The 25,113-nt window shown below is 46.2% G+C and overlaps 4 protein-coding genes across 5 annotated transcripts; 1 reads left to right on the forward strand and 3 right to left on the reverse strand.

Annotated features, from left to right (window-relative positions):
* Positions 1 to 7: 7 nt before the first annotated feature.
* Positions 8 to 1,643, forward strand: B3GNT4 (UDP-GlcNAc:betaGal beta-1,3-N-acetylglucosaminyltransferase 4). Its single transcript, XM_076352769.1, has one exon. It carries the CDS (start codon positions 29 to 31, stop codon positions 1,145 to 1,147), a length of 1,119 nt encoding a protein of 372 aa, XP_076208884.1. The 5' UTR covers positions 8 to 28; the 3' UTR covers positions 1,148 to 1,643.
* A 3,027-nt stretch (positions 1,644 to 4,670) lies between these two features.
* Positions 4,671 to 8,979, reverse strand: DIABLO (diablo IAP-binding mitochondrial protein). 2 transcript variants are annotated; one of them, XM_076352916.1, is made up of 6 exons: positions 8,906 to 8,979; positions 7,845 to 7,935; positions 7,356 to 7,487; positions 6,550 to 6,660; positions 6,298 to 6,394; positions 4,671 to 5,333 (listed from the first exon to the last, which is right to left on the reverse strand). In XM_076352916.1, exons 1-6 carry the CDS (start codon positions 8,950 to 8,952, stop codon positions 5,119 to 5,121), a joined length of 693 nt encoding a protein of 230 aa, XP_076209031.1. In that variant the 5' UTR covers positions 8,953 to 8,979; the 3' UTR covers positions 4,671 to 5,118. The 2 variants fall into 2 exon arrangements, with proteins under 2 accessions (XP_076209031.1, XP_076209030.1); XM_076352915.1 differs by having other exon boundaries at positions 7,845 to 7,959.
* Positions 8,980 to 10,178: 1,199 nt separating this feature from the next.
* LOC143167660 (uncharacterized) lies at positions 10,179 to 10,505 on the reverse strand. The gene has a single exon (XM_076353322.1). The coding sequence runs from the start codon at positions 10,503 to 10,505 to the stop codon at positions 10,371 to 10,373; it is 135 nt and encodes a 44-aa protein (XP_076209437.1). The 3' UTR covers positions 10,179 to 10,370.
* A 3,297-nt stretch (positions 10,506 to 13,802) lies between these two features.
* VPS33A (VPS33A core subunit of CORVET and HOPS complexes) lies at positions 13,803 to 24,041 on the reverse strand. Its single transcript, XM_076352659.1, has 13 exons — positions 23,940 to 24,041; positions 23,790 to 23,855; positions 23,542 to 23,669; positions 22,811 to 23,000; positions 21,867 to 21,983; positions 20,994 to 21,168; positions 20,147 to 20,340; positions 18,240 to 18,366; positions 17,987 to 18,054; positions 17,248 to 17,385; positions 16,731 to 16,868; positions 16,403 to 16,571; positions 13,803 to 15,822 (listed from the first exon to the last, which is right to left on the reverse strand). The coding sequence occupies exons 1-13, from the start codon at positions 24,039 to 24,041 to the stop codon at positions 15,629 to 15,631; spliced, it is 1,806 nt and encodes a 601-aa protein (XP_076208774.1). The 3' UTR covers positions 13,803 to 15,628.
* Positions 24,042 to 25,113: the final 1,072 nt, after the last annotated feature.

Consider the following 25,113-nt stretch of genomic DNA (forward strand, 5'->3'; position numbering starts at 1 on the left):
GGGCCTGGGTTCTGCACCGGAGGTTGCCATGTATCCCAGGATTAAAAACCTCGCGCTTTACACCGTTTCAATCATGCTGCTGGCGTGTTTTTTTTACATGAAGAAAGAGGCGAAGCTGGCAGCGTCGTCAGCGGACCAGAAAGTGGATGTAGCGAATCACAAACCGAAGTCTTTGGTTCTGGACAATGCTGAACCCAGCAGGTGTTTGCCAAACTTGATCCGTGCCAATTCTTCTCTCGCCCTTCCAGAGCTTCACCGTGTCTTCTTAACATACAAGCACTGCCGGAACTTCTCGGTCCTGCTGAAGCCTTCTGGGTGTAGCAAAGAGACGTTCCTCTTGCTGGCGATCAAGTCTTCCCCGATCAACATAGACCGGCGGGTGGCAATCAGGAACACATGGGGGAAGGAGGTCTCCATCAGTGGCAAGCGCATCAGGCTGGTATTTCTTCTAGGGCGCTCGGAGGCCAAAATCCAGGTACAGCCCCTGCACCAGCTGCTGGTTTACGAGAGCCAGGAGTTTGATGACATCTTGCAGTGGGATTTTGTTGACAACTTCTTCAACTTGACCCTCAAGGAGCTGCATTTCCTCCGCTGGTTCATGGAGGACTGCTCGCACGCCAGGTTTGTGCTGAAGGGCGATGATGATGTCTTTGTCAACACTTACAACATTGTTGAGTTCCTCCAAGAACTGGACCCTGAACAGGATCTCTTTGTTGGGGATGTGATCGCCAATGCCCGGCCCATCAGGAACACCAAGGTCAAATACTTTATTCCAGAGTCCATGTACAGAGCCCCCTTCTATCCTCTCTATGCGGGTGGAGGGGGCTATGTGATGTCTAGAGAGACAGTGCGCCACCTCCAGAGCACCGCAGAGGACATGGAGCTCTTCCCAATAGATGATGTCTTTGTGGGAATGTGCCTGGCAAAGATGGCAGTGACCCCAAAGAACCACGCTGGCTTTAAGACTTTCGGGATCCAGAGACCTTTCAATCCTTTTGATCCGTGCTTGTACAAAGAGCTAATGATTGTGCACAAACTAAACCCAACTGAGATGTGGATCATGTGGACACTGGTAAAGGATGACAGCATTAGGTGTGCAGTGTCAGTAACGTACAACTACAGAAGGGGCTGGAAAAGAAGCTACTGATGAGCACAGCGGGATTGTGACTGGTGACAGATACAGAGTACTTAAACTAAAAATCAGGTTGTGGTAGAAATGTGTCCTCTGCTAACAGACTGTACTTGAGCCATAGGGTTTTGTTTTGCAGTAAGTCTTTTCTGTCGGTGGGTTACTGAAGCAGTTGAATTGTCACGGGGTGGGGATGGGGCCGGTAGCTCAGTGAGACACGGCACAGGGGACTCGGCTTGGTTCCTCCCAGCCGGACTGGAGCCCGGGGAAGTCACAACTTGCACAGGGATGTGAGTGAGGTGCCACCTGCTATGGAGGCTCCGCGATGCCAAGGTTGGTGTCTGACCACCAGCCCAATTCAGCCTTGTGTAGGAAAGCTAATGATGATTAATGAGTGACTGAGCACTTGAAATTACTTGAAGGGGTGGAAGAAAGGCCAGTGTGTGCTGCTGGGTCCACTGCAGTGCAACTCTGCTGTCCCAGGCCAGCAATCCTTCAGGTCCTACTGGACAGCAGGAGAAAGGGAGTGGAGTGGGGGGGGGGGGGGGAAGCCTCAAAAATGTATTGCCTGAACACAGCATGATGATCCAAGGGACTGGGCTTTGACTCGAGCCCTTTGGATTTTACAGAAGTTTATTACAGGTTTACTTGCACTGGAAGCTTTTGCACAAACACTTTCTGATTGGGTTTGAAAGGAGCAATATGTCTTGAATAATCACAGTGGTAGTTATAGTGGCTGTAGCTTTTCATGTTGTGTGGGAGGTGTTTGGGTTTTGTTGTTGTTGTTTTAATGTTGGGTATAAATAAAATACAGTTTTGAAAAGTGTTTTCACAGGAGTATTCTTGCGTCTACTGAAAGCTAAAAGAACTAAAAGCCAGAGGAGGCTGAGATCTGGTGCTGGGTGTTTGCATTAAGGAGTCATTGATTAAAGAGGATGAAGTTATGTGGAAATGGATACTTGCTGCTTCCTTTGCTGTGAGCAGCTGCCATTCTCTGCCCCTGTCCAGACAAGATGTATTAATACAGAAGTGATTAATCTATGAGTGTGCTGGAGTCGCCAATTTGAGGAAAGATCAAATATGAAACTAAGATTTGGTGTTATTTTTATGATGCTTATCAGCTTCAGGGTGTTTTGCTGCTAGGTCAGAAGCTGCTGTGCTGTGCATGAGCAGGAAGCAGCCTGGAAGCTTTAGAAAAAGGTAGAGGGTAGAGAGGAAGTGTGTGATTACAGAAACTGGAGCAGTTTGTGTTGTGCTGTTGTCATTGTGGTCTAGTGCCAGCTGCCCAGCGTTCACTGCCCACCAGATGTGAGCTGGAGCTTTCAGAGGTGCCCAGGAAATGCTTCCAGGAGGTCCTTGCTTGTAGTCCTTAGGCAGAGAGACCGAGGGCATCCCGAGACCAGAGGTGTGACGAGCTCCCCGGGGAGGCTGGCTGCCCTGCCTTCCAGTGCAGTGCAGTGCTGTACGACCTCAGGCTGAGGGACTTCTGGCAGTACTGCCGGTCCTTGTTTGATCCCTTGCTGCCTTGGCTTTCTAAAGCACCAGGTGTAGTTCTAGCTTAGCCCTACAGCATGACCTAGACTCTTATGGCAGGAGCTGCAACTGTCACGCGAGCTGTTTCTGTGCCAGATGGGAGTAGGTGTTTGTCTGAAAAAAATTGCTCTTCCAAGGGGTGAGCCTGTGTGTGTGTGTCCATCCTCAGTGTGGTCTTGTACAAGCTGATACTGCATCTTCTCACTGCAGCCCTAACAGGGATTAATTAGCTGTATTAGCTGTACCTGAGAAATTGTCTACGTGTAGTTTCAGATATGTTGGCTTTGTAAACAAGGCTGAGTATCAGCAGCAAAACCCAGTTTCTGGGCACTGCTGCTTGTTCTAGAGAAGAGACTGGACAGAGCGGGTACCATGGTACCCTGTGAACTGCTGTGGCAGCATTTTTCTGATCCACTAGATGATTCCAAATGCAAACTCAGTAACATAATGTAGAGCATGATGTCATGTCTGTTGCAGGCTTAGGTGTATGGGCTAACCCCCGATAGGCAACTCTCACTTCCTAATAAAGGTGTGTGGCTCTTTTCCACCCCGTTTTGGAGGCGATATAGAGCCACTTGTACTCCTCGCTCCCATTTTGACTTGACTGAACTGACTGGTTGGTTCCTGTCACGTCTGAAGGTTAGATGTGTGCCGGTACAGCCTGGGTCTTGGGAAGTAAGAGCAGGGCATAAAGTGAAACAAAAAGTGTGGCAACAAGGGGGCTGGGAGCAGGCTCTAAAAGGGGAAGAATGGGCTGCTTTGCAGACTCCTGTAGCAGTGCTCATCTGTCTTAAGCCGTATGTATCTCTGCCATGCGAGCATCCGAGTAGAGTTACTGTGGCATCCTGAAAAGAACACAACCCGTACGTGCATTTGGGTCAGTGGCTTGGCAGAAGTTCTTAAAACTGCAGCATGTAACAAATTGGAGCAGTTGTGGTTAGAGGCTGACCTGAAGTTGCATTTGGCTCTTCAGGGCGTGGTTGTGCCACTGCTGCAAAGAATCCTCTCATGACAGTGGTTTTTTTCCTAATGCTCCAGCCCAAAGCTGTGTTTGGGCCCTCCCGACTACTGGCAGAGCAGACACTGGCATCTTCCTGTGAGCTTTAATTCCGGACTGTGCCATCCTCCTTGAATACAGCAGCACCCAGTGAGGAGCAGGAGCAAGGAAAGGTAGTTTGTTAATTTCTTTACTATTTAATCTATAAATGTAGAGTGCTGTGCAGCTGAGATTGCATTTGCTCAAAAGGCAGGCAAAATGAGACACAGATAGAAAGGCTTATGCTACAGCTGAAACAATTCCTAGTCAAGCACAGCTCGACTTAGTAACAGCAACCTTGACACAGATGCAGTACATCAGATGCTAATTTGTGGGGAAAAACCTATGACTAATATGTGTTTTCTTACAAAACCTGATGAACGGGGATTAACTGACTCAAATCAGCAGTGATAAAGTTCTAGTGGATTCTATTCCACAAAGCAATCTCAGCTTAAGTTTACAGTGTCTATACAGCTAATATTGCAAATTTCACATTTAGCTGTCAAGTTAGAAAATGAACACAGTGAAAGACACCTGTGTTTTTGAAGCCTGCAGTGAAACATTAAGCTTGCAAAAAGATTATTTTCCTGACACTTGTGCTGGAAAGCATTCAAATATGTAAAACTTGCTTTTGCTCACTGCTTTGTAAAGAAGTACACAGAAGTTGCCACAATGACTTTGTTTATAACCACAGTATCTTGAAAATGGAAGATTTTGCTTCCTGGGGAGGGCAGATGCATTACAAGCGGTGACTCTTGGGTGAAAGAGGCTACTGCACTGAACTGCAAAACTTCACTAAGAAGAGCCTAGGTAACTCCATAGAAAGTTTTCAGCTCTACAGCAAAAGTTTCCCCTGATTGCAATTAAGTGTAATTTGATGCAGCTGCCAGACTCAGCTCTGTTACAAACTTTTAAGTTCAAAGAGAAAACAATGCTTAATCTCTTATCCAAATGGGCACACCCACAATGACATGCTTTTGCACCGTTTAATTAAGGTATCTCCTAACAGACATCATTTACTTCACAGGTTAAAAATAATTACTTTTAAATACACTTCTTTGGCTGATACCTAGTTAGCCTCTAAATTAAGACTGCTCTCACAAACATATCAAATGAGGGGCAGGACTCTCCCAGCAGAGAGAGAGACAACAAGCTATCCTTGATAGCAGTTTTCACATTTGCATAGTTAAACATTTAAATAATTGAATCCATAAGTATTACAAACATGGTAAGTTACAAACAAGATCAAGGCCTTTCAGATACTTGGAATTGACTTGATTTGTAAAGCAATCCTGTCTGGGGGAAAAAATGGAATCATAGGCTTATTTCAGCAGTTTCCCACTATCCCACACTTAAAAATTTCGGACCCTTCAATTTGCAACTGACTCTCACGTATTCTGTGGTGACACTAAAGTTCTTTTCAGTCCTCCCGAAGGTAAGCGTCCTCACCTGCCTCTGTACTTCCTAAAATACCCTGTGGCAATGAAGATTCCTCTCCTTGAGCTTTTATGAGCTCTTCTGTTTGAGCTTCAGCTAACTTGGTCTCTGCTTTCTGGGACAGCTGTCGCACTTCTTGCACCTGTGACTTCACTAGCTGAATGTGGCTGCGGGCTGTCACTGAGGCTTGGTCTGCACCTGAAAAGTAGTAATTTAAATACATGGGGTTAGAGGAAGCACTCGGCAAACCTTCAATTAAGGAAGCAATTGTCTATAATTATCATCTACTTTGCTAAGTGTTTTGATGGCTCTTGGGCTATATTAATGCTAAATGCATTTACTGTTCATTTACCTTAAACTACAATATGGCCCCTTGAATCCTTCCCACCCAGGTGGGTTACAGCCAGCGTCTGATCAGAGCGATCAGCTTGTGCTAGTGGGTTTGAGAACTAAGCCCAGCCCAGTCATCGCGTGCCAGGAACTTTCAGTCCTTGTCCTGTCCCGGCACCTACCAGCAGCGGGAATGTCTGTGGCACTGCTGAACTCAGAATCCCTTCTCCTCCCATACTCCTACAGATTCTGTGCCTTTTTCAGGCCCTTACAGAGTTAGGGTGTCCCATCGCTTTCCTACCCTTCTCCACTCCAATAATTTTGGCGATTTACCATACGTCAGCCCATAACTCAATCTCAGAGCTATCAAGTCTCTACACTTTTTGTGAAAGTGTGCATGCAGGGAGAAAAGACCAAAATTATTATCTTTCCTGACTGAAAGGCAAATATTCTCACTCTTTAATAAAAGTGAATCCAGCTAGAAAGACCTGCTGGACCCCCTAGGTAGCCTTATTTCTGTGGCTCCCAGAACTGTGTTTGAACACTGCATTTAAAAATGACTAAATGCTTCCCTCAAACATTTTTTTGGCATGGTTGGTCTTGATCTAAACCACATGTGAAGTTTCCAGGCCTGGTTCTCAGAACTCTTCTACTAGACCTGTAGCCAATAAAAGAATGTAAGTTCTCAGCATCTCTAAAAACCAGGCACTAGCTGTAAATTGGTATGTTAACTGAATGTATATTCTGTGTCTCTCTCAATTCCATTCCCATTCGGTAAATACTGCCTAAATGCTAGGGGAAAGAAATTTTCAGTATTTCTGCTTGTGCTTACCTGACTGATACGCAGCTTCTGCTGCCATCTCTGAAAGACGTAACGCTGTCATCCAGCTGGATTCCAGCCTTAGGTATTCCTGCTGTTTTGTTGTCATCTAGGAGTAAAACAAAGTGTTACTTAACTAGATGTAACAGTATCTGAATGCTCTTCCAAACGGTGCCTTTGTGAAAAGATGAGCAAGCGAGACGAGAACTTTCTGAGCAGAGTTTTAAGAGGCAGATTGTTGACTGAAGGGAGATGATTGCTTACATCAACTCTGGCTCCTATTACCACCTGCCAGACTGCATCCACCTCTTCTGAATTCATTTTCCCAAGAAGATTTGCATATTGCTTGTAGAGAGACACCAGTGTATAAACAGCCTGCAAAGGAATCATTTCACACAATTACGTGACAATCTGTACATCTCTGATGTTGTCTCAGTGTTAACTGGTGTTAATTAGCAAAATTGCTGAATGGTTCCAAAGGTGCTTTGTTCTCAAGTTCATTGCAATTTCGGAGGCACTGACAGCATTGGCTGTCTGCCTACAGTAGTGCTTTATATATTTGCCGTACTAGTAACGAAGTAAACTGGAACGCAAATACTTTACTCAAATTGCCACTTATCTATAAAATTAAAACTGTATCTTGTTGTTTCAGACTTAAATATGGCTCACTCCATTCTTCTGATGAAACTCAAGTTCACGGCCTTACAAATGGGCACAGAAGGTAAATAAAATACTTAAGAATACAGGGTGGCGTATCCTACTTACTCATACGCAGGTATCCAATACCTGTTACGAGTTTCTTTAGCCCCAGTTCTAAGACATGGGTCATTTCGGCTTAAGTTCAAGCTCAAAGCAACAGTTTAACAAAGCTAAAAATAACTTCCAAACAGTGAGCCCTACCCCATTGTTTCCTAGGGACCTAACATCTTCAAACCCCCGCATATCTTTTATTAAAATTCATAAAAAAACAAAGTCCATTTTAAGTATGGTTTAACAGGTGTAGTTAGTGCCAAATAATTTAGTATTTCCAGTATTGACTTGCTAGCAAAGTGTGTAAGCTCTCAGCTTACCTTTGTATACTCTGTCAATGCTTCAATCAATGCGTATGTTGTTTGAGAGAGGAGTGTAGAAGTACTGTCTGTTACCAAGGAAACTGCTCTTTTAATCAAGGCATCGTTACTGAGAGAAACCGAGTTCTGCTTCTGAAAGACAAGACGTTTGCGTGATCTTTACGCTGACTTTCATGTGGATGTTCTTAGTAACAAATAGCGGTAAGGAAAAGCACCACTGTTAGTTACAAGGCTGGACAGCCTGGCTCTCACTGCTGTTTTGCCATTGTAAAACAAGCGAACTGTTTTTGCAAGGCGTTATTGAAGGTAGACATTTTCTTTCTCATTTTTCTTCCTTAACAACTACATGGCTTAAATACCTGTGATCCCCAAGAAGGAATACAATTCTGAGGGCAAGTACTAGTTTGTAAAATGCTAAGCAAGTGTTCTTGAATATTAAACTGTTTCTAACGAGCGGGTGCTGTGTGTATCTCACTCCTGATACGTTACCTCCACGACTGGGACTGCACACAAGGCCACTCCCAGCCCCACGCCCACCATTTGGTGCCATCGTCCGTTCACACCCGAGAGGCAGCGTCTCCTAATATTGGCCAGAACAGGGAAGCTTTGTTGGGAAATGCAAGAAACAAAGTTAAGCGCCAGAAATAACCAGTGTGTGGTGGGAAATGGGTATCAAAGAGGAAAAAAGAACACCTAGAAGCTGTTCTAGGTGACCTAGTCTCTACCAAGCTTCTGTAATGCAGCTGCATAACAGTGATGAATAAGTTTGTTTTAAATTCTGTTATATTACTTAATTATAAGTGCGAGAAAAGAAGACAAGCACAGTAACTAGTGCATTATTAATCCTTTGAGAGAGGAAATGTATCTTATCTGCTACCAACACACTGCTGATATTCAATAATATTGAAAAGCAAATTAAAAAGCATGCTTAAAAGTAGTATATGGTACATGCAGGTGAGCAGTACGACTGGTAATAGTTTGCTGCAACCCAGTGACACTTAGGGCCTCATGTAGTCGGTTTTATTTACATCCAATGTTGTGTAAGTGTCCGTGGGGTCAGGGCCTATCACTGAAATACTCGAGCAGGAAAACAGAAGCATTCAGTCATGAGAATTGTCTTGTTGTACAGCAATTTTCTGAAAATAACTGGTCCGTTTTCTTTCTCTTATGCTGTGTACTCTCAAACTACAGCCCACCAGCGGCAAGCGCTGTGCGGGTACCGCAGCTCCTACCGCTCGTGCTATTCCAGCTGTGCTGTGGCATCTGGAGACAGATGAGGTGCGTTATGGCCATTTCTGTGGCACAGGCCGCCGCTCCAGCCGCAGCTGGCTTGTTTATATCGGGCAAACGAAGTGGGTACGGAGTCACAAAGGGCGGTCAGCGGCAGGGAACCGAGCCGGGAGGCTGACTTCAGCCCTGTCGGCCGCGCCCGGCCCGCTCCAGCCCGGTAAACAGCCGTCTGGGCGTTACCGCGGCCGGGCGCGGCTCCAGTGAAACGCCCCCGCCCCGCCGCGCCCTCGGGCCCCGGAGCGGCGGGGCCGCCGCGGTACCTGAGGAGGGAGCAGCAGCTCCGGAGCCAGCGGCTGGCCGCAGCCATCTTGGGACTGGCCGGTACGCAGGAAGTGACGTCAGCGCGTCCCGGCGGGGGGCGGTCGCGGAGCGGGCGGGGCTGGTTTCCCGGCATGGCGCATGCGCAGAGGGCGGGCACGTGGGGCAGGCGGTGGATCGCGCGCGTGGCCGTTGGTTGAAGGCGGGAGCGGCGCGCGCGGCGCTGTGAGGGCGGCCGGAGCCTGAGGCGACGGGCGGCCGTCCGTCCGTCCCCCGCCTGCTCCCGCCGCCCCGGGCTGCCCCAGCAGCTGCTCTGCTCTTCAGGTAGCGGCACTTGCCTCGGGACACGCCATCGGGGGCCCTTGAAGCAGAAATGGTGTTAGGAGCTCTCAGCTCAGGCCGTGCTGCTTGGCCAGTTCCTCTGTGTTACTCTGCTCAGAGACACCTGGCCGGCCCAGCTCAGCAGAGAACAGCCCTCAGCTGTGTGCCAGGTCATCAGCAGAAGTGTTGGCTGAGATCACACGGACTGACTTCCACAGGTTCTGCTCCCCACCTCCCCACCCTACCCCCAGTTTAATCTTTGTTTTTCAAGAGTATATGATGCTGCTTAGCTTTTGGCTAGTGATAATTCCTAGCTTCTCCAGCAAAGGTTTTCTGTATAGTTCTACATGAAAGGCCTCGATCAATTAAATCTGTTCTTTTTGTATATACCAGAAATTCCTGTCTATTCTCTGTGAGACTTGGTTTACTCAGCACAGTTTAGTTTTAGCAAGGCAGTGCTGTATCGCAGGCACATCTTTCAGCTAACTCCATGTTTTAAGCATTTGTTGAAGAGCATTGCACACTTGGGAGTGCCAAATAATAGGCCTATAGATAATGTGTTGGTGCCCCCACCCCATGAAGCATACCTCATAAAACTAGGAAGAGGGAAACCTTATGCTGATTTGAAATGTCTTTTTGCAGGACTTCTAAAAAAACCTACAAGTAATTTCTGTATCTCTGCCTTCACACCCTTAATGAGGCAGAGCTAGACAAGGCAGGACTTGTTTACTTGAGATGCCGGTCATGTTTGAATTGTGTTGCATCCCTCCCATGCCTCCGCTGTGCTCGGCAGACTGCAGTGCTCTTGAGGCTGGGCGTGGGGTGGGAGTCTCAGGAGAAAACTAGTGGGAGGCTTTTAAATATTTTGGGGAACAGGGGCAAATGTCTAGGAGACACAAAGAATCTGCAAGAGCCACAAAGATCAGTAAAGTGCATGCATGTAGATACTTTTTTTTTTTAATCTTTATTCTTTTTACATAAGAAAATAAGATTGTGATTAGGCAGTAACGAAACAAAACACTTGCAGATCTGGCGCAGGAGGAAGGGGCTGCCATCCTGCGTGCCGAGCAGACGCGCAAGACCAGCTGCACGGTGGAGCCTGTTGCCTCTGGCCAGCCTGTGGCTGCAGGAGCGGAAGAGGAGCTCTCATTTAAGCACCAAGAAGTATGTCGTCCAGCCGGCGAGCAGCAGCGCCCCGACTAGCACAGTGTAACTGAACAGCACAAAGGCCAGCAGCTCCTTCAGCACCTTCAGGAAGTGAACGGCGAAGGAGTCGGGCATGGTTCTCCCCGGCACTGCGGCAGGTAGGGTCCCTGGGGCTGGCTGTTGCCCTGCTCCTCCCCGGCCTATAAGCAAAGGGACAGGATGAGTCTTTCTCAGAAGGAGACCACAGAGCTGACGGGCTGGCTCTGCTGTGGGGGCAATGGCTGTGTTCAGGAGGGTTAATGGCCACCCGTCCTTCTAAGAAGGTTGTTAGCGTCAGGTTGGACTTGTGTGTGCTTGTTCGGGGTTGCTGAGCTGTGCAGTGTTGAAAAAGAGTTCAGGATCTGATCAAAGTCTCCAAATCAGGACTGGTAACTAAGCAAATTAACATACAAACGCACAGGCAGTGGACACTGCCGTGTCGGTAAGGGCTAGAGGCCCTTACAGAGTCCAGCTGGCTCCTGGTATCTTTCCCCCTGTGTCAGTGGCTGTGCATCCAGGAAGCTTCACGTTCAGAGCGGTCGCTGATGGTGCATTACCAACAGTGTGTTCTGATCAAAGTGGTCAATTCCTCCAAGGAAGCCACCATTAATATTTAATGATATAATTGCATCTAATGGAGATACTGGCACAAACTGAGCCTTTTTTTTAAGAATGACGAAAACTGTGACTTAAATACAAGTTAGCACAGGCAAATATTTATATCTCATGTTAAAAATAACCTTTAAATGGGAGACACGGGGTAAGACGCTTTAGAATTCATCTTCTAGCTGTATTTTAAAGTCGTATTTACACATCACTTTTTAGAAGTGATTGCTCATTTGTTAGTTTAATATAAAATCTGAACTCTTTCACAAAAGTTGTTCGCTCCTTAGACTTAAAGCTGTGAAAACCCAGCTAAAAAATTCTACCGTCTCTCCAATTTACATGTTCTTTTAAATTTTGATCATAACTGTGCCTGATCAAAAATATCCACACTCTTGGTCAAGCACATAAAGGGAATTTAAAACCAGATTTAAGATAAAGCTAACCTAAAGGGATCGTTTTCTTCTAAACAGTCTAAAGCCAGCCAAAGTAAACTGAATTCCTATCCTGCCACTTACTTAGAATATTTTTTAAAGCACTCTTGTGATAAAGAGTTCACTTTTTGATTAAAATAAACTCACTCTTTTGGTCTTATTAAAGAGTTCAGTCACTTCATTTTAAGCTGAGGCACATGTATACATTATAGCAGCTATTGCATTTTAAAACCACCATGGTTTCCCAGTTGTTCAAAGCATTGAAGTTTTCTATTTATAGGCTTTACATGATTTCTGATTATCTTAAAAGATTTTGATAAAGAAATAAACTGCTTACCCAGGTAGATGAGGGGCTCTACTTCGTAAAGTTCCTATTTCTCTCTAGTTTTGTTTGCAGCTGTCCTTTGAATTTCTCGCTTCTAAATGGTTTGTGCTGTAGTTTGATCCCCTTCTGAGCTGCTCGTCGGGGAGCCAGGAGTAATGAGGTTGTGTTTGCAGCCCACACGAGGACTAATGCACTAGGTGTGGTCAGGACCAGTTATTATATGACATAGCGCCTTTGCGCTCTGTGCAGCACGGCAGTACGGAGCATGCCAAATAGCTCCCCTTCCCCAGAGTGCTTTTGTCAACAGTAGTTTGTGAGTTTAAGCACCATGGCTTAGTGTTACCAGGTCAAAACCTGCATTTGTTTAAATGTGGGGGGTTTTCCTCTAACAAAGCGTTGTGTCATCTTACACTTTTTATTCTGCTGTCATCTGGAAGGCTGTTGTGCCTCTTGCTTCATTCTCTAAGAAAGAGCCCTGTGCTTCTGTGGGTCACGCGGGGAGGAGGATGCTCACATACAGCTAAGGATCGTCCCAGACCAGCAGCACATTACAGGATGGAACTGTGCAGGCTAAGTCGGGCTTTTTTATCAAAGGAGCGTGAGCGCTGAAGACAGCCTAATCGCTGCACTGTCACTAGTTCACTGCTCTAGCTTCACCCTTGCACACCCAAGAAGTCATCCCTACCCTTTAGAGACCAAGCACTACAACTCTTTTGCAGCAAGGGGAGGGGAGGAGGGAGATAAGCTGTATGTTTATTTTTAGCAAAACCGCTTTCTGATAATGTTATATGAAAAGTGAAAGTCTTTTGGAGTGGAGGTTGGGTAATGTTTTCTTTTTTTTGCTTGTAAACCAGACAAATGGAGACAGCAGAAAGAAGGAAGAGTATGTACTGCAAATCAAATCTCTTACCTACAAAGATATTATGATGTAGAAAATGGCCCCTTAATTGAATTAGGCTCTCTTGTTATCAAATTATTACCCGCATGGTCAGCAAGGCCTTAGAAGCAGAACATAATCAAGCTGCTCAGGAAGCCTGTTAAGTAATAATTGCTCCTCCAGAGAATCGATCAACGTCAAGATGGCTTTTATTTTTTGCCGTTGTTGTTGAATAGTTCCAGGAAGAGACTTTGTCTAGATTGAGTGTCCACATGGCTCTAGCTTAGTGGTGGTGCAGGCTACAGTCTGCAAAAAAATATGCAGCAGTGGTGTTGGTAAATTAAAGTTTACCAAGTGTCCGGCATAAACTATTTTTGAAATGAGTTTTGCCTCTAGTGTTACTAACAAACACATCTGCTGGTCCAAGTGAAAAGGTAAGCAAGCTGTTGAATTGGTGCTTTGCGTGGTTTCCTTTATTCACCTGTGGTGTAGCTTTTACATGTCATGAGCTTAGTTTACAAACTAGCGCGATCCGTGCTATTAATTTCCTTGCAATTAGTTCAATTTTTAAGATTTAAAAAAAAAAAATCTGGAAATTGTGATAGTACAAAGACTGTCAAGGCCAAGCCCAGGACACTCTGTAAGGATTGCATTGAATCACATTGTGTCTTGGTGTGGTTTTTTTTTTTTCTGCACAATAATGTCTAATGTTTGGTCCAAAGCTACTTTAATTTTCTTTTTAAATACTGTGAAACTAGATACTTTACAGTGGAACTGCAGAAATAATGCAGAGCAAGGCAATCCACGTTTGCTCTTTGCTTCATTGTCAAAGTTGCAGCATGTTTTATTTCTGTAAGACAAGTCTGAAGGTTGCTTACCCACCTGAAGTAAAAAGTCTCAAATGATTAAAAATATGTTTTTCTTTAAAAGTCAAGAAATCCCATAGATATTTCTGATGTAGTATGTTACGTGGCAGAACAGAATGTAGTTAGTGCAGAAGCTTAAAGAAGAAAACATCCAGATGTTAGAAAAGTAGTTTCAACTTAAGTAATTCAGTTATCCTGGGGCAGGGGGAGAAGGCTACAACTACCACAGTGCAGGGTTTTTATTTTACTTATTTTTGTATTCCAGAGAGAGAGCAAATACTTTCAAAAAAAGATCAAATACTTTTCTTTTTTATTATTTTATTCTAATAAGCAAACTGGAGTTAAACAGACAGAGGGGGTCTGTGAAGGGGCTGATTTGGCAGAACTCAATCTTAGAAAACAAAACAACAGACCGAAATCCACAGTCATAACTGGAACAACTTGGAGAAATGAAGGGGTTTTTTAGGACATAGTACGCATTATGCAGGATAAATAAGAGCAGAAGTGTTTGCTAAGAGAGTGATTTAAGGTGTGGTTTTGTTTTTGGTTTTGTTTTTTTTTAGTTGTTTTTAACTATTTAAGAGTGAAATGCAGTGTGAAATAGAGTCCCCAGTGGTTGCTGTTGAAGCGTGTGAGTGAGTATAGTGACAGTGACCAGGAGAAAGGGCTGAGGTGCAGCAGCACAGGCTCTGGCAGTGGACAGCTGCACAGGCATAAGCAACAACCCCTGGTCTGCCTTCCCAGCCTCTAGCAATTAGCAAGGCTGAGCCTTCTGCAGCCAGAAGCTGCCTCTTGCACACATTGCCTCAGCAGCACAAAGGCCCCAGCCACCAAGACCATGGAAAATTCCATTTTCTAATTTTGAGCTCTACAACAGCTTGCGGCAGCAAGTACCACAATTTATAAACTGAACAGGGGCAGTGAAAAAAGTGTCTGTTTTAAACCTGCTGTTTACTGGGTCACTGACATAGCTATTTTTGGCCTGAGTCCCATGCGGGGAGTATCTGTGTGTCTTCAAACATAAGCTCTTGACACACTGGTGTCATTCATACCCTGGAGTTGCCTTCCAGAGTCAGGACAAACAAGCCATCTCACGCCAATCCCTTCAGAGGGCAACTGAAGTATAATGCTCAAGCATCTCCCTCGTAATTTGGGTGCAGTTGGTTGTATTCGCAGTCAGTGCTGTTGACATGCATGTGGATAGTTCAAGGTTTAGCTGTTGCTGCAGGAAATCCAATGAATGCCTTGGCCAAAGTGTGCAGGACAGCGGACTTGAGCGTGGCCTACAGGCAACTAACCACAACAGACAGCTTGTTACAGTACAGAGCAGGCTAAGCAGGTCCTGCAGGTGCATTATTCTGGATGCCCGAGAGCCATGAAGTTTCTAAACCCATGCAGTAAAAAATGTTTGCTTCCCCTTTACAGCAGTTCTCTTTCCATTGTACAATCAGCTTCCAATGATGTGAGAAGATTTAGCTACTGTGGCCTGGCCCTTGCTGCTGCCTGTTGATGTGAATGTGCTGAAGCTGAGGGAAACACAAGTTCCTTGGCTTTCGTCAGAAAGATGAGAGCAGGAAACCCCCCCACATACTGAACCCTGGGTTTCTCTGACAGAAACAGAGCCAATGCATTGATGGAATATATCAGGCACCAGAGAGACAGACAGATGGGAATATTGGTATGAAATCAGGAACAGAAAACATCCTGCCTCCTCAGTATCTTAGGAAGGTAAAAAGAAGTAATCACACCACCCATTAAAACTAAACAAAGAAAAAAAAAAAAGAAGCAATTTGCCAAATAGAAGGACCAGGGCAAATCACCACTCCCCTAGCACGTGTTTGCCGATTCAGACGACAAGCAGGGATCTCTCTTTCTCCCATTGTTTATTTCATTGTTAGTGCCTTTCAGCACTGCTTGTCTACTAGGAAGTTCCACAAACAGTAGGAACACAAGTGCAGAGAGGGATGAGGGTGACTGTATCATGAGCTGGTCTCAGGAGAGCTTCTTTCACTGTCGTGTTCCTCTTACGTTCAAGCAGCCATGCTAAAAGACCAGAAGCTGATGTGGCTGTGTCGCACAGGGCCTCTTACTTTTACTGTCTCTTGCCACAGACCCTAGAAAGGGGCAGGCTCCAGTTTTTCCATCAAGGATTTGATCCAGCTTGTTCCATTGATCAGTTTTGTAGTGGCAATGACGTACTCTGTGCCTCCATCTTCCATTTGGGACAGAAATCTCAGTGCAGCTATTTCTGCGTATGTCACACCTCCCAGGAAGAACACCAGAGTGACTCGGTTCTCACCGTGTTGACCTGCATATTCAGAGAAATTTACAGATTGTCTTAGTTTTATTTTTACATTTCCTATCCATCAACTGTCAGTCAAACTCAAAATGACCTAAAACTGAAATAAATATAGCAGCTGAATTAGAGGAGAAACCTATTGGGCAGAATACCAGACTGGGGCCCCGAAATGCAGACTCTGCTCCCAGCTCTGGAGTCTCTTTACAGGATGTGTTTCTGCCTGCCCAGGCTTAACACTAGGAGAGTGATATTGACCTTCTTTGTAAAGTAATGTTACTTATTAAAATCACAGTGTAAGATTAGGGTTTATTTTAGTACTCTGATGAGAAGGTAAACAAATGTACAACTCTATAGTGTTTTCAGTGCACATGGTGCTGTGCATTAATAGCAGGCTGAATATGTGACTGGACGTTCTAAAGAGGCCAGAAAGCTCTCTGTCAAAAATGGGTTGGGTAGATCCAATACTGCAGTGGAACAGGGAGATGAGATAGATGCCTGGACTCTGCCAGCCCTGATTTCAGTTTGCCTCATTCCAGCCTAACAGAGATGCATCTCCCTTTAAAAAATGGGAAAGCAAAGCAAAACTTACGCTTTTTCTGAAGGCCAGTAGGTAACTGCTGCCTCTCCTCAAAATGGGGACCCGGCAGCATCTTTAAAACCTCCTCTATGCTCCGCCACCCTGGCCGAGCCAGTAGCTGTGCCAGGCGTACGCTCAGCGGTGCATAGCCACTGTACACGTAGGAGATATCGTTGGGGTTCTGCAGGAAAGAGCAGAGTGTGAGCAGCAGGCGAGTGCTACTTCATGCTGCAAAACAGCACCATAGAAATAATTAAAAAAGTAAAATTATGAGGGTTTTCCTGCTGCGCATAATCCTGTATTGTTGGGTGTAACGTTCACTGCTGAGGCATCTGTTTACCTGTTCATTAACATCATCCATCCATAAGCGCAGGGTCTTCCTGATCGTTGGGTAGTTATTCCTACCACTTGTCTGAGGTTTCAGGAGTCCAGCCTTTTCTAAGTTGTTTAAGGTCAATATATGTTCATAGCCGTAAGTCTGCAATATGAAGAATTCACCTTTAATACTATGTCAATAGTCCGTGACCAGAAAAAAAGAAGGCAAAGATGTTAGTTTAAAAAAAGCTTTTTTGTTTAAGATCTCTCTAGAGTGTATCCCATTTAGAGTATTTAAATCATGAGAGCAAAAAGTGCAATGATATAAATATCTCTGTATCTATGTGTTGTAAAACACATATAAGCACCTCCTGAGTCATTGCTATCAGCCCAAATAGAAGCCTCAGTTCTCCGTCTGTACACACTGGACATCAACACTACCCACGTATAAGATGTGCCTGTCTAGAATGCAAGTGTTGTAGAGCTGAGGCTTTGATGTGGATTTTCTCAGAAATTTATCAATCCAAAAGTTAGAGCCCAACCTGGAGAATCTCTCTTTTGTAATAGTCCAGAACCTTCTGCTTCAGTCCACTATTGCATACAGATTGCAAGCAAATGAGACGTAAGATCTTGATTAATGGATGTTTTTGAGCTATGCAGTCTTCAATATAATTGTTAACCTATTAAAACAAAATACATAAGCTGTTATTTAAAGACCTGTTGAAGTGCCTAAAAGACCTGGAAACAAAGATCTGGTTTTGCCTAGTATCTCCAAAACAGCAAGAAAAAGGGTGCAGCTGCTTTCCGGGCAGCTCAAGACCGTCTGTAAAACAGTGATCCAGCACTGGTTCCACCTAGCACATTTCTAAAGCATGTCGATTCCACAGTCAACAGCTAGACTTTGTCTGATGCACTGAAAAAGTTCTGAGTAACGGTCTTGAATCTTTCACTGATCCCCCACAGCACGTAGTGCCCCTGTACAAGTCGAAGCACCCCAGCTGTATACACCTGCTTTACAGGCAATGATAGGTAACCTGAGCCTGGCAAAGCACCCAGTACAGCACTGTCTCCAAGTACGTTCAGTGATGCCTGTCACTTGGAAAAAACTGCAAACATGCAAGGAGGTGCAAGTGAGAGCTCACAACCTTGACAGTGTAAGGAGACAGACATTCTCTAGATCAGATGTTTCCTCTCAAAAACCCCAAATGGAAAAAACCCAGAGAAATACATTGGGTTTTTTTTGAAGATGTTAAGAGTCGCTAATTGTCATTATCTACTTACCTTGTCTGTGTCTATTCCAGACATGAACTCTTGTTCCACTGTTAAATTATCAAAGAAATCTTCAGATGCTTTGGGAAAAGAATGAAAATCAATACAATAGCAACTGACAGCTTATTTTCTACATTTAACATTTCAGCAGAGATGCATGGGATGGAGCAAAGCCGATTTTTGCCAAAATGAATGATGTCCATCAAGTTGTCTTGCATCTTGCTTTATTTAAATTAGTCAGATAGACTATTCAACGAATACTCACTGGTGATGTCTTTGATGAGTTCTGCAATGGAGGTATGGTTTGCTAGAGAACTTCTTGCTGCCTGCATGTGTGGCAACTGTGAGACAAACTGCTTAATCTCTCCAACGGTTTTCGCGTGGTGTCTTTCCTAAAGAAATCCGTCACATAGGTTAGGTCTTGTTCAGATTAACTGGCCGGTCACCAACTAGATAATTTTTTTATCTATAAAAGGTTTTTTACTGTACTCACTGCAACAGCAGACACTGTTAGAGATACGCAACCTTTTAGACAAAATACTTTAAATGCTTAAACTAAAGTCATAGCATTACCTGTAACAGCACTTTGTTCATTAGAAGAGGCAGGACATAATAAAACAGGATCATTAGACTGTTTGTTTTTCATTATACCAGTGTTGCCAATCACTTTTCTTCACCTTTGTCTGACTTCAGCCATCACTATCTGCTCCTCAGTTTCCCTACCAGCAAAACTACCTTTTTCATGCGAAGATGAATTACTTTGCTAGCTGCCAGTAAACATGGAGCTCTAGGCAAATGCAGTCAGAGATAGGGCACATTTCCCCTCAAAACAGTAGTGAAGGTGCTGAGGAACTGGGTTGGCAGGGTCTGCGTCCCTCTCGAGCAGCAGCCCACCAGTCACTGTACCTGGCTGTAACAACGTCTCAGGTTTTGAGCAAGGATCTGATGAAGCACAATGCAGACTTCAGCTCTCAGAGCAGTCCAGAGGTCTGTATTTCATTTGGGCTACTTGCCTCTTGCTGCAACTTGGAATAAAAATAATAATAATTTGACTCATATGTGAAGGATTTAAATGGGCAAGTGCAGGCAGGAGAGTGATAATGATGAAGCCTGCAATTTAAGAAGTCCTCTGCTGCCAATATGCTGCTGTTTCATTATCACCTATTACCTCTGACAATTTCTTAAATTTCTTTTTTTTTTTAACCACCACTATGAATAATCCATCTTTAGCACCTTCAGCACTAATATCGCAGTAACAGACATTTACTAGGAGATGAGGCTGAGCACACAGTATTTCAGTTAAGGTACCACTACCTCGTCTTAAACGTGGCAGAAGTGAACAGGCAAAGAAAAAAACAAGGAAATACAATCAGTGTAACAAGTTCTCTCGAGAATCACCATGAAGTCTGAAAGCAGAGATGTGGGATCTCAGTTTCTTTATGAATCATCAACAGGATGTTTTCAAACAAAACCACAAACACACCCCGCAGCACTCTACAGCTTTGTCTAAGGTGACAAGTGAGCGTGAATTTACAGGTCAAACCTCCCTGTAAGACAACAGTCTCTTTCACATTTCTATTGGTTTTTATGCCAGCCATAACACTCTATGAATGTACATTCTGGAGTTTTATTTCTTAAAGCCTTTTCTCTGCATCCTCAGGGAATACAAAGGGAAAAGGACCATTCACTTAACAGGTAACAACAGCAACAAAGTGGAATTGATCAGGATGCGAAAATTAACCTTTGGCCTCTTGCAGAGGGAAGCAGCACCTGACTGTTCTGCACACTGAAGAAAGCCATTCCTATTATGGGAACTACGGGCTCACACAGCAGAAATGTGGTTTACGTTAGCTCTGAGACAAGCTTTTAACAGTGAGGATAGGAAAAGTCCCAGAACTGAGGTGTGGGGCGAAGAAAGGATCCTCATTACTACAGGATTCTTAAGAGGAGATTTGACCAACACCTACTCAGAACAGTCGAAATGGAGCTGATCTTGTTCCAGGACAGGGGAACAGACTGGAGGGGCTTCTGAGGACTACCTGTTTTTTCTCTGGCTGGGGGATTACTCCATGGCAACAGCTTGAGCTGCCAGTCACAGCCCTGCTGCACGCAGACTGTCTGTATCTGACGACAAGAATGCCCAAGGGATGCACGGTTGGATACAGGCCTCACCTCAAAGGCTGCTGAGATGATCTTGGCTTTCTTGCTCAGCACTGACCCCACTGCGTTGAAGTTCTTGTCTCGGATTTCAGCATACAGCTCTTCAGCAGAGTTCAGCTGGAGCTTCTTGGGTTCTGTGGGGAGATCTTTCCCACCCTCACCCTGCTTCTTTGGGGCAAACTTCTCAGGAGGGAGTTTCACATAAGCTACCAGATGCAGAGAAATAACCCTTATAAGGACAGGAACTTCACCACCAGAAGTTAATATAAACGCCTGGATGACTCAGTGCGTATGTGTTAATTAAGAAGTCACCCAGGGACCCAGAGACCTGTACACACATACATGATCAGAACCCAAGTGCTAGCTACCCTGCTACCAAAGAGGTTTGGAGGCAGCCTTCCAGCCAGTCTTCAGTACAGCAGGAGGGATTAAAACCCGTAAATGCCTCTCTGGAGTTTTTCTCACTATCTCCTCAAGAGCAGGAGAGTGCTCTCAATGGCCTTTCACAAACTGTTCCCTTCCCCTCAGTGTGGCACGTGAGCCAGCCAGGCTGGAGGGTGAATGCACACACTAACATTTTTACTCCCACTCTACACGTTCTGTGTCACTGTGTCTGCACCCAGTCAACATCCAAAGTATTCCCACTCAATAACATGCACTGTACCCAACTCCCCTTCCTAGGCAAAAAGAGGGCCAGAGCTGATCTTGATGAGCTCTAGCTTGGGACTGAACTATCCCCCGACTAAATTCAGGTGAGCTGCTCCCACGTCACTGTCATTTAGTGAAGCAGAAATCCACTTGACACACTGCAACCTGCTCCAGTACACCGGAGACCTCCCCCTTACCCAGCAGTACTCACTGTTCTGAATTCCATAGATTTCATCTATCAGCCCTTCGTACGTCAGCTGTGTAGCTAACGGTGTCAGCAGATCAACGTTGCGGTCCAGCAACAAGAGGGTATCAAAGACGGGAAATATCGAGTTCTGGCTTCCAGGGAACTCACGCTTCATCCTGATCATCATATTAGCCACGTGCTGAAAATAAATCACGTCGGTCTGGTTATGGTGCAGGCCACAACAGACGGATTTGACTTCTAGGCCCAACAAGCACATGCTCATGCAAGTATGGGGTGCAGCCCTGTGTAAAGGAAGAGAATGGCAAGAGGTGCAAACTGGCCGACAGATGGGTGCAGGACAAGACCAAAAAAAGGAAAGTACTTCTCTGCTGCTCTCTGCAGCTTAGCAAGACAGTGACTGTGGCCGAAGCGCTGGGTTTATCTCAAGCCACTTCCTCATTACAAAAGGTACCAATTAAACCGTAAGTTGATCAGAGAGAAGAAAAAAGGGTGAGTGAGTTATAGGGAGAGATGAAGAAGCTAAGGCGTGAGCAGTAGGTTACACATTTCCCGCTTTATTCAGCCCTTCTGATACCAACAGAGCGGCTAAGTGTTAAAACTCCACAAGAAAGGAGAACTGCTGAAAACACGAAGGCAGTGTACCTATGAGCAAAAAGCATACGATAAATCCTCCTGACAAGAAGACTTAGGGAACAGCAAAGATTGTTCTTTTGGCCAGAGATGACAAAGACCTAATGGCCATGATCCTGAAATTCCAATACAACAAGAAGGGTCCGTGGCTGGATGCAAAAAACCCACAGGTGCATTTAACCAAATGCTCCCTAAGGCAGTTCCAAAGAACAAGATGTATTTTGTTAGCAGCAACATTTGCCTCACCCGGGCACACTCGCCCTTCCCAAAAATCTGTGGGATGGTTCCGTAGAGAGCCTGCAGCGTCATCAGCCCTTTTGCCGCGTGGTACAGACTTGTCTGGTCGCTCTCCAGGTAACATTCCTAAACAACAACAAGAAGGATTCCCGATGGAAGGTGCCGATCCGACACAGCTGCTTCCACAACAGAATGTGGTCTGTGTGAACAGTTCAGAGGAGACGTAGGCTGGGGAAAAAACTATGGCTGTTGGCAAACGTGGAGCTTATCTGTGCTGTCAGTACATCAAATCATTTGATCAAACCAGACACTGTAATATTTTTGAACCCCACACGCTACTCCCAGTTTGATGGAGAGGAGTAAGAGAGCCAGAAAGTGACTGCAAAGAGCCTCTCTCTCTAATTAGGCCAATCTGAGAGCACACCACCTCATCATAGCTACCGACAAGCAACTGCAAGCCCTGACGTGTCCTCTGGGCTACACTTAGTAAGGCAGAGATGGCCAAAGAAACTCCCAAACCTTCCCGTCCCCAGACACGGCATTCTGAGAAAACAGGATACACAGCTGGTATGTGACAGCTGTTAATTCTCAGTGCAGCTTTAGTGCACAGTGTTAACCATTGTACATGGCTCTTCGGCTGCCTATCGACACAAACTGTGCTGGCTCTTTGTAACGACTAAGTACTTTAAGCCTCATGAATGCTCGATTTGTGAAGATAACACCAGCAGTTAAAGCTGGAGGAACTGGGGTGCAGCTTGGTGTAGCAATGGCTCCTCCAGCGTTTAGCTAAAAAACACAGAGAAGTTCAGGCTCAGTTCAACACTCGGGATCAAGCCACATTTGCTCTGCCAGGCCTTTCCCTGCTGCGCGGGTCACCACCAAACCCTCCGAGAGCCTCTGTGCCAACACAAAAACACACAGCGTTTTTCCTTGAAGACGAGATGAGTGCTTACCTTGAATGCGCTCTCAGACTCCATGGAGAGCAGGTCTCCATCGAAGGGTATCAAGTCCAGGCTGTACTGCTCTCGGTGGATGAAGGACCCCAGCACGCCCTGCTCCTTCAGCCACTGCTCGCAGAGCAGGCTGCGGCGCGGCACGAAGAGGATGTGGAAGTCTCTCTGGGGAGAGCGGCCTCTGTCTTCCCTGGAAGAGTCACAGGCAGGAGCACAGCAAACGGTAACTCAGCTGCGTGGGTAACCAGCACAGATCGCGGGCTGGGGGCACTGAATTCAAAGGAAATAGGAATGCCGCACTTCCATTCCTGGCTTTGTATGTCAGAATATTTTTTTACCCGGCCATATGCATCCGTAGCCACAGGTCGGAAACCAGGGCAAGATGACTTGGTTTTCCTGCCGTTCTCAAAAGGAGGGTCAATCAAAGCATGACTCGTTCCAGCTAATTAGAAGGAACGTTCATCAACTTAACAAGGAACACACCCTCTGCATCACCAGCCAAAGTGAACCCCCCCCTCCCTTCCCGGTGTGTCTCGCAGCTGCCCTGCAGTTGCGGTGTCTGCACGTAGCTCCCGGTTTTGAGCGCAGACGTGACAAACCACGGGGCATTTTCAGGCCAAACCCGTCCCCTTCTTTGGTAGGAGCCCCAGCCGGCTCCCAGGAAGAGAACCAGGGGCCAACCCCTCGCAGCCGCCACCTTGCCCCCCCCCCCCCGTCAGCACCCGCTGTACCTGAGCACGTTGTCCGTGATGATGTCCATCAGCTCTAGCTTGGGCCTCACGAAGAAGATGATGTTCTTGACGTCCGCCTGGGGCAGGCGGCCCGGCTTGAGCGTGAACATCTTTTCCACCTCATGTTCCTACGCGGAGGCAAGGGCGTCAGTTAACTGCGGGGAGCTCCGGCGACAAGGCCCGGCAGCTGAGGGACCGCCGCCGCCGCCGCCTCGCCAGCCGCCGCCCGGCCCCGCCGCGGCGTTTACCTTCAGGAGCGAGTACTGCGCGATCAGCCCGAAGGGCCCGGTCAGGTACTCGTCCCACACGATCGCCTACGGGAAGGGACAGAAGCGTCAGGCCCGGGCCCCGCCGGGCGGCCCCCCCACCCCGGCCCCGCGGCCCCCCCCCCCGTTCACCTTGGAGCCCGCGCACTTGTCGAGGAACTCGCGGAGCTCCCTGCGCCCCGCTTCGCGCAGCGCCGTCAGGTTGACGCGCCCCGAGCTGAGGTGCGCCGCCATCGCCCTCCCGCCGCCGCCCGCGCCGCACACGTGACGCCGGCGGTCACCTGGCGCGCGCCACGTGACGGCCGGGGCGGAGCCGCGCAGCGAGAGGCCGCGGCGGGCCGGCGCGGGCGGCCCAGCGCCCCCCGGCGGGCGCCACCCCAGCTGCGGCGGCACCGAGCTCCCCACCTTCCGCCGGTGGGTTGAGGCCAGCGACGTTGGTCGGCCGTTACCGAAAGCCTGCTGCGGGAGGGGTCGCGTGAAGCGTTAGCAGAAACGCCCCACAACGCTGCTAAGGTTTCTCTCTCTGTTTATTTACAGCGCAGCCGCAGGGCGCGTTTGTCCTCCGGCAGAGCCCGCGACATTCCTAACGGAACAGAAAGATACGAAAGAAGACACACCTTTTTTTTTTTTCCCAAAATATAACTTTAATATATATATGCATATATACACACACACCCCACACACACTATAGAGAAGCTGAAAGAACGCAAAAAAAAAAAAAAAAAAAAAAAAAAAAAAGGATGTCCCACGAACTGTTTTAGGTGTGCACAGCATACAGGTTTCCAAAAAACGCCACAGCAGCTCCATTTCTTACCTGCTTCATGATTTCGTGTTTCACACTGCCGTCAAACTGCAGCCCAGAGCTCACGTTCAGTGAGCGAAATCACAGTCAAACGAGTAAATGAAGATAAAGATGAAACATTTCTCAACCCCGTCCAGTGTCAAAAAAAGCTTAAAAATCTAAATGTACAAATTCAGCCTTAAAATGGTTTAGTGCAAATACGAAAATTAACAGCATCATTTTAAAGTATTTAAATAAGCTTTAATATAACTATAGTGCTTCGTTCCTATACATGTCTTCCCCTCAACAGATGCAACAGCACAGGGGCATTTCTTGTTAAGAGTGGGAACAAACCCAGAACCTGGGAAGAAATAGCATAAAGTCATTTGTTAAATCATTTATTTATATTTCACTTAAGTTTATTAAAGGGAGATAGGGTATTTATTAGCGGAGGAGCAAAATATTCATCCATGTACTGATTCTAGAGTGGATGGGCAAGGGGAACGGGAGCGAGGGGTCAAGAAA

Source organism: Aptenodytes patagonicus, chromosome 15 (assembly GCF_965638725.1).
Source record: "Aptenodytes patagonicus chromosome 15, bAptPat1.pri.cur, whole genome shotgun sequence".
NCBI lineage: Eukaryota > Metazoa > Chordata > Aves > Sphenisciformes > Spheniscidae > Aptenodytes > Aptenodytes patagonicus.